General features: G+C 33.4%; 1 protein-coding gene across 1 annotated transcript; it reads right to left on the bottom strand.

Moving 5' to 3' along the window:
• Nucleotides 1-5: 5 nt before the first annotated feature.
• LOC127639408 (uncharacterized) lies at nt 6-7,412 on the bottom strand. The gene is made up of 6 exons (XM_052121397.1): nt 7,269-7,412; nt 5,787-6,110; nt 4,748-5,098; nt 3,939-4,048; nt 3,813-3,845; nt 6-3,525 (listed from the first exon to the last, which is right to left on the bottom strand). Exons 1-4 carry the CDS (start codon nt 7,309-7,311, stop codon nt 3,969-3,971), a joined length of 798 nt encoding a protein of 265 aa, XP_051977357.1. The 5' UTR covers nt 7,312-7,412; the 3' UTR covers nt 6-3,525; nt 3,813-3,845; nt 3,939-3,968.
• Between the last annotated feature and the right edge of the window lie 945 nt (nt 7,413-8,357).

The following is an 8,357-nucleotide window of genomic DNA, read 5'->3' as shown; positions in this document are numbered from 1 at the left end:
ATTCAGATGTTTATTAAAGCAAATATAGATCAACACAATCTGCATTGTTATAAGACAGTAACAGTATAAAAGCTTCAATGCAAAGTTGCTCATTAAATACATACTAATACTACAGAGATGAATGTAACAGTAGATTAGTTCTTTGGTTGTTGTTATATTTGATTTTATATTCAGTATATAAAGTGACTTTGTTGCATGCAGAACAGCATTAAAACAGTGATTAAAAAACGATTAATTGTACTGCCGTAACTGCCATAAAGGGTTAATATGAGTAGAAGAAAATATATCATCAGAGAAGAACTGCACACTTCAAAACTTACATGTATTTCCCAAAATAAAGTTGCATCTTAATATAAGTTGCACCGGGTCAAAATCATGTTGAATAAAAAAATATTTAAAAAGTATTTACACTTAAAAGTTTTGAAACACTTGACTGAAACGTTTCTCATGATCTTAAAAATCTTTTGATCTGGAGGAGTTTGATTAAATGTTTGTAATTAGTTTTGTAGAAAAAAATACAATTATGCCACCATATTAATTTATTTAATTCTAAAGCTAGAATTTAGTAAAAAAAAAAAAGGTTTTCAAACTCCTTCAATACTGTTTAAAAATAATCTCAGGGTGAAACCTCAAGAAGTGTCAAGAGTACATTTCGGCAAATTCTAGGCAAAAGTGTGTCTATTATGAAGATGCTAAAATATAACAGTTTGGATTTCTTTAGTCACAACATAATTCCCATAATTAAACTCATATTTGGCATTTAAATATGTAATCCTGTTACATGTATTCTGTTACTCTCAACACATAATTCCATTTATTTTATTCCATAGATTAGATGACTTTAGTATTATTCTAAAATGTGAAAAAAAAAATAATAAAAAGTGTTTCAAATCTTTTGAATTTTGAGTGTGTAATATACACATACATATACGGTTGGGAGGGTTACTGTTGAAATGTATTCCACTACAGATTACAGATTACATGCTGTAAAATGTCATTCGTAACATATTCCGTTAGATTACTCGAGGTCAGTAATGTAATCTAAATACTTTGGATTACTTCTTCAGCACTGGTAGATTTTTTTCACTCGTTTTGACAATAAAAACTCAAAATATACATATTAAAAACTTAAATATCTTATGCTGTGTTGATAAAATAAGATCAATCAAATTGATCTTGTTTTAAGGATTTTATATATTTTTACAGAAAAATAATAAAAATATTATTATCAAGAATATGATTTTTGCCCTAATATCAAAGGTTTATTTCTATTTCTTCTGCTCCAAACTTCAAACGTACTTCTCTGTCTGCTCGTATGAATGTAACATCATAAGAAAGTGTTTCACCGCTGTTCAAATGCACTTTGGATCATTTATATTATAAATGTTTTCCATCTGAAAGAACTAAATAGTAAATTAAACAAATGACAATAAAATGCAAAGTAATCTCTTCAGTAATCTAAATACTTTTTTAGTATAACTGATTTAAATTGTAACTGTAGTGGAATACCGTAATCCTGTTACATGTATTCTGTTACTCCCCAACACTGAGTGTGTATATATATATAAATCACAGATAAGTCACACTGGTAGAGATGATATTCATCAGGCACTGAGATTTCTCGTTTACCTGGCCAACATATATATATATATACAGCTCTGGTTTGAGTAAAATTTAAAAAAAAATTGTATTCTATAAAGTACTGACAACATTTCTCCCAAATAAAAATATTGTAATTTAGAGCATTTATTTGCAGAAAATGACATGTCAAAATAACAAAAAAGCTGCCGTGTTTTCAGACCTCGAATAATGCAAAGAAAACAAGATCATATTCATTTTTAAACAACACAATATTAATGTTTTAACTGAGGAAGAGTTCAGAAATCAATATTTGCTGGAATAATCCTGATTTTCAATCACAGCTTTCATGCGTGTTGGCATGATCTCTGCCAGTCTTTCACATTGCTGTTGGGTGACTTTATGCCACTCCTGGTGCAAAACTTCAAGAATCTCGGCTTTTCCATGTGGCCATCCATCTTCCTCTTCATCATTATTATATAAAATGCACTATAAGCATTTATAGGCCAACTTTTTTTTTTTAATAAACAAAATCTGTTCATTTGAATTTATTATTAAAATAATATTTTTTAATAATTTTTAATTACTGTTTTATTATTAATTGATTATTAATTACAGTCAAGGTAATGACAGATTACATGCACATGCACGGATAAGAAAGCTTTTATAATCTTATAGCGAAATATCAATCAAAAATATAGACAGTAGACCTGCCAGTTGCCTATATTTTTAAAATAACGCAAGTATCGATGTTTTACTGTTGTATTGTTTTTCTATATATTTATACACTAAACGCACAAAATTATTGTAGGACTACAGTGCACCATCTATTGCATTACAGCCTTGAGCGGCACAAATAAACATGATGTGGACGCGAGGCGGCAAAGTCGCTAAGTTGGCAACACTGTTTAAGACATTATTATTGTTTTGTTTATAAATGAATGTGAACGTGTTTTCTTTGCATTATTCGAGGTCACAGCAGTAAATGCACGAGTGTTACCAGTGTTAGTTAGACACAACCCAACGTGCGGGAGGAGTCGCTCTAAACTCTGGTGTTACTAAACCACCGGACGAAGCAATTCTGTGGTATTTCGCAGGTGTTGTCAATACTTTATAAAATAAAACTAAAATGTTCATTTTACTCAAACACACACCTATAAATAGTAAATCCAGAGAAACGGATCATTTTGCAGTCTCTTATTTTTTCCAGATCTGTAGATCACTTCAGATTATTAGCAGCATGAACTTTCAGATGAAGAAATAAAAAAACTTGTCTTGTGTTCTGGAAAACACGATGATCATGTTGCGATGATTGTTTGCTGTTCATCAATGATGTTAGAATCCTGTGATGAACTGCAGTTTCACTTTGTATAAACTGACTTTCTCTTAAAATGGGTTATAATTTACTCCTCGCTTTTTAAGTAATTGTGAGGAATATGAGGGACTGTCACACAACTTAAAATTTTCTAGCATAGTTGCCCTCTCTGAAACTAAAGGCAATTAAATTTAAAGTGTTTATTTGTGTCTCCAGGTGTTGCTGGTGATGAAATGACAGTAAAGGTGGGAGAGTCGGTCAATCTAACGACTGGTGTTGAGAAAACCCCAGATCAAGCAGTTCTGTGGTATTTTAAAGGTGTTTTCGTTACTCAGATCAATGGAAATATAAATTATAAAGTATTCTAAATTCATTTGGGAGAAATGTTTCAGTACTTTATAGAAAACTAAAATGTTACACATAGTTATAAATTGTAAATCCAGATTAACTCATTATTTTGCAGCGGTCTCATAATTTTTTCCAGAGCTGTAATTCACTTCAGATTATTAGTAGCATGAACTTTCAGATAGAGGAAAATAAACTTGTCTTCTGGTCTGGATCAGGATCATGTTGCGGTGATTGTTTGTTGTTCATCAATGATGTTAGTTTGATGATTAAACTTCAATCGTCTTCTGCAAGAAAACAGAATGAAATGAATTTTATAAATGCAAACTTTGCTGAAAAACTTAAAGTTGATGCACATTAATCTGTCAATATAGGATGATGTGAAAAGTGCAATGCATTCATTTCCATGTTTTATGATGAATAATGAAAATCACTAATGGACTCTTTTAACATCTCCAGGTTTGGGAACGATCTTGTGATCGGACGCCATTTTATAAAATCAAAAACATCAACACAAACATACAGATGATATCAAACACATCTGAATCACCGCACACAGTAATAAAACATTTACCTCATGTGGTCACTTGTTTGTATTTCTCTGGATCTGTTTGGGAAAAATTAAACACACACGATTAAACAGATTCTGCACAACACAGATGGTCTTCCTCTTGCTGTATTATCTATATGTAATACTTGCTTTCTCCACGGTTCCTGCGTTTATAGTAAATCACAACAGCAACAGCAGCTGAGCCAGTAGCAGAACACCAACACTAATACCAGCTATAACACCGGAGGACATCCCAGTTTCTGCAGGACGTAAAGAAAGACAATGTAGTGAGTGTTCCTGTCAGTCTTATTCTGTAAAGATAAACAGTCACAAGTGTGAATCCTGTCAGTCTCATAACAAACATGAACTGAAAATATCTGATTCAAACTTCAGGGAAAAATCTTGTTATAAAATATTCCTCTTGTTTTATCAGTTTAAATGATAATTAAAATAAATAAGAAGTGCATATCTATTAAATAAATGTGATCATGTGATAATTATAACTGGCAGTTCTGTTATGTGCATTTGATCATATTACATTAAACAATGAGGCTGATATTAAGATTACTTGTTCTGCTGCACAAGTTACAAAAACTGATCTGAGGACAGTTCAAACACAATCACGTGATTCTGACACAAATGATCCGTGACAACAATATAAAGTGAAACATGACGGACACATATTTTAGCATTTGCTTTAGTAATAAATACAGTTTAGCCAGTCAAATAAATAAATAACTGCCTTAAAAGACCAATAATTTTTTGATCACCATCCACTTGCATTTTAATGACCTGCTGAAGAAAGAAATACACATCTGGGATATCCTGAGGGTGAGTAAATAATGAGAGAATTATCATTATTAAGTAACTATCCCTTTAACATTTCTTCAGTCACCTGCATTACAGTTTGAATCACTGCTATCAATTAAATACACATTAAACAACTAAACTGCACTCACTAATGACTGTAACACTGAAGGTCTTTCTGCTGCTGAAGCTGATGCTGCGACGACGACTGATGCTGCTGCTGGTGATCTCTCGTTGATATTCTCCAGTGTCTGTGATTCTGGTGTTTATGATGGTAAGAGATCCAGTCTGATGATTCAGCTCCAATCGTTCTCGCAATCTCTCATTTCCAGTATCACACTGCACATCTGTACAGGCCTCACTGGGATTCCCATTGATCTGAGCTATGCGAATACCATTAAAATACCATGTGATCGAATCATTTAGTTTTTCAGTTACACCAGAATCTAAAGAGACAGACTCTTCCTCCTTCACCTTCTTAATTACATCAGTCCCGGAAACACCTGAAACACAAATGCACAATCAATCTTTTTAGGGGAGGAACAAAACAACACTTCAGCTTCAGATATGGTGACTCTGTCAATACCATCAAATCTCAATGATTCTTGAATCATGAAGTTTGTTTTCAAGACGAGTAAGAACATGTTGATGTTATTGACGTGGACACCATATCTGATTTGGGCACCGTCTGTTCATCAAACAAAGTGATTTTTTACTTAAAAGTGCTCGAGTCGTGTCATCTTTTACTGGGGTTTTGTTGTGTTTTTTGTCCTTTATGGAGCGAGTCACTTTATACCTTCATAATATGACTAAAGGATGTGTGAAGATTTATTTTCATTTTGTGCTCCATTAAAGAAAGTCAGAAGAGTTTGGAGCATTATGGGGAGAAAATAATAATAGAATTTAATTTTGGGTAAATTATTCCTGAAATGAGATGAGATGGAAAATCCAGTTTAAGATGGGAACTGTGTTTTGGAACATGACTGCTGGTTTCTAGCTGGTCCAAGCTGGTCATTAACTGGTCCATTAGCTGGAGACCAGCTTAGACCAGCTACCAGCTTGTCATACCAGGTCGAGGTGGTCAAGCTGGTTTTTGGTAGATGGTCGACCAGCTTAGACCAGCTACCATGTTCCAAAACACAGTTACCAGTTTAAGTAAGTTTAGTTTTAAACATTCATTAAGAGACTCACCAGCTTCAACAGTTAAATTGAAGATCTTCTCACTGAAGTTTGAGCTGATAATCTCTAGTAGATAATTTCCAGTGTGTTCAGTTGTGATGTTTGTGATGTTCAGATCTCCAGTCTGATTGTTCATCTGCAGTCTGTCTCTGAAACTCTCATCACAATGTTCATCAGTGCAGATCTTCATGACGGTTCCATTGATTTGAGCTATACGATTGTCTTCAAAATACCATCTCATCTTGTCTTCTGGTTTTCTTATATATCCAGTGTGTAGAGTGAGCGAATCCCCCACATTCACTGACACAGATATTTGCTCATAACCTGCAGAAACAACTGAGACAGAAGAGTAGAAATATTCTTCATTAACTTTAATTCTATACAAGTCATAAATTCATGCACATTTACACAGACGTGTTATTATTATTATTATGTTAAAGCTGCCTAACCTCCTGTTAAAATCCACTCAATCCCACAATTCACAACCTGCATTTACATCAAATCTTCTTCACTCGAGTCTCAGAATTAAAACTATTATTAAGAAATAAGAGATGAATGCCTGAAATTCACAACCTGTTTGTCAATGAACTAAAACAGTTTGACTAAAGCTATAAAAATTACATTAATACAAAACAGGTTAATATGACCCTTTATATTTATCTTCCGTTCCTCATGAATATTAACGGATTCATAAGTGATGTTTTTAATCTGTTGTGACGTCATTAATTCTGGTTTCGGGCGACACAAACATGAACTGAAGAAATATATGTTCACATTGTTTTCACACAAACACATTAAACACTCTTATTTTAAACAGTGAAGATGAAGTAATAATGGACGAATTTCTGCAGAAAATAACGAGTTTATCGCTGAAAATGAAACTGCGTCACTTCCTTGTTGATCCGAGTCCAGAAAAACTCGAGTTTAAATTCGCCCAAACTGAGATACTTCTAAAACAGTTTGTTCTGTGTAGGAGATAAAGTAAGAATAATACATTACATACATGACAATATAATGACCCCAAAACTAAAAGATTGAATATAATAAGCACTGTCAAGGTAAAAAGGTGTAAAAAGAGGAAATAAAACCTTTTTTCGCTCCTGTTCTAAATATTGCCGAATCTGTTGGTTCCTGATCAGAGACTCTTTCCCTTCTCTATAAAAAATATAAACATTTAAATACCATTGCGAGATCATCAGTACCTTTACACGACCCAACATCTCTGCGTCTTTCATGTGCGATAACAATATTGTCGATTTTACAAAGCACGAAACTTCAGCGGCCATTTTCTATAGACCAGACCCGAACATGAAGAATGAAAAATCACTTATCATGCACAATAAAAACACATAATGCGACAATCCTCCCTCATATTCCTCACAATTACTTAAAAAGAGACGAGTAATAACTACTTTTTAAGAGAAAGTCAAAGTTTATACAAAGTGAAACTGTGTAGTATTTCATCGATGAGATTAAAACTGTAACAAATATTACCATTAATGAGCAAGAGAGAGAGAGCAATGAAGACGCTTTCCATCGTTTTCTTTGTTCATTCGAAAAATGTATGAATATTAAAATAAAATCCGTTTTTTCATGTTCAATAATGGCGCGCTGCTTTCGTCCCGCAACATTCATGCTTTTACTTTCACTTACAGATAGATGGCAGTGCACTGAAAATATCAGCTAATCCAGGAAGAAACAACAGGAAGCACTTGACTGAACGTTAATAGACAGATATTATAATAATATAAGATCATATGCATGAGGTGAACAACACAAAAACACATAATAAACATTAATAGATATTTACACTTCCGGTCAGTGACTAAAATCAAGCACTTTTATTATATAGATTTTTCATTTGGCAGACGCTTTTATCCAAAGTGACTTACAGAAGAGGCATAATAGGCAACAATATAAATTATTCATCTAAAGGAGACAGTTGTGTAACTACACTGGTTTTAAATGAGTCCACGCTTCTTACTGATGTTCACATTCACATTTATTTTTCTTTGCCGTATCATGGAACACCGTGAAAACTAAAAGACAAACAAAACAGTTTTCAAATACAAACATTCAACGCAACACACTTATACTCCATTTCTTATACAGACTAATACAACATGTGTCACATCCCTTGTACACAAACTTTAACATTGATTAACAACATAACTCGATAACTATCCGTGTTCGCCTGGTAAACCAGCTGTAGAAAATAGACGGAGCTTAAAAGTTCGCTGCTTTCACCCGCCACTCTCTCTTCTCTCTGACACGCTGCTCTCAGAGCTTCTGGGGTTAATCATGTGACTATCAATAAACAACCCTTTTTCTTCTTCAATAAATTTAACAATGACAACATAACAGCTTTAAGTCACACTACTACACAGAATTACAATAAACAAGACACATTATAATTTACATTACAAACCAACGTTATCGTCATAGTGGTTGAGCATGAACATTTCCGGTGTAGTCATGGAAACGAGTTTACGCTGGACTCAGAGTCAGCTACAAGTTGTATGAAAAGTGCTGCATTACAAAGTTTAACCCTCCAAATGGCAACATTGTCTTTGTGTTCATTTC

Source organism: Xyrauchen texanus, chromosome 48 (genome assembly GCF_025860055.1).
Source record: "Xyrauchen texanus isolate HMW12.3.18 chromosome 48, RBS_HiC_50CHRs, whole genome shotgun sequence".
NCBI lineage: Eukaryota > Metazoa > Chordata > Actinopteri > Cypriniformes > Catostomidae > Xyrauchen > Xyrauchen texanus.
Note: the sequence above shows the minus strand (reverse complement) of the source record. Positions and strands in the feature narration are given on the sequence as shown.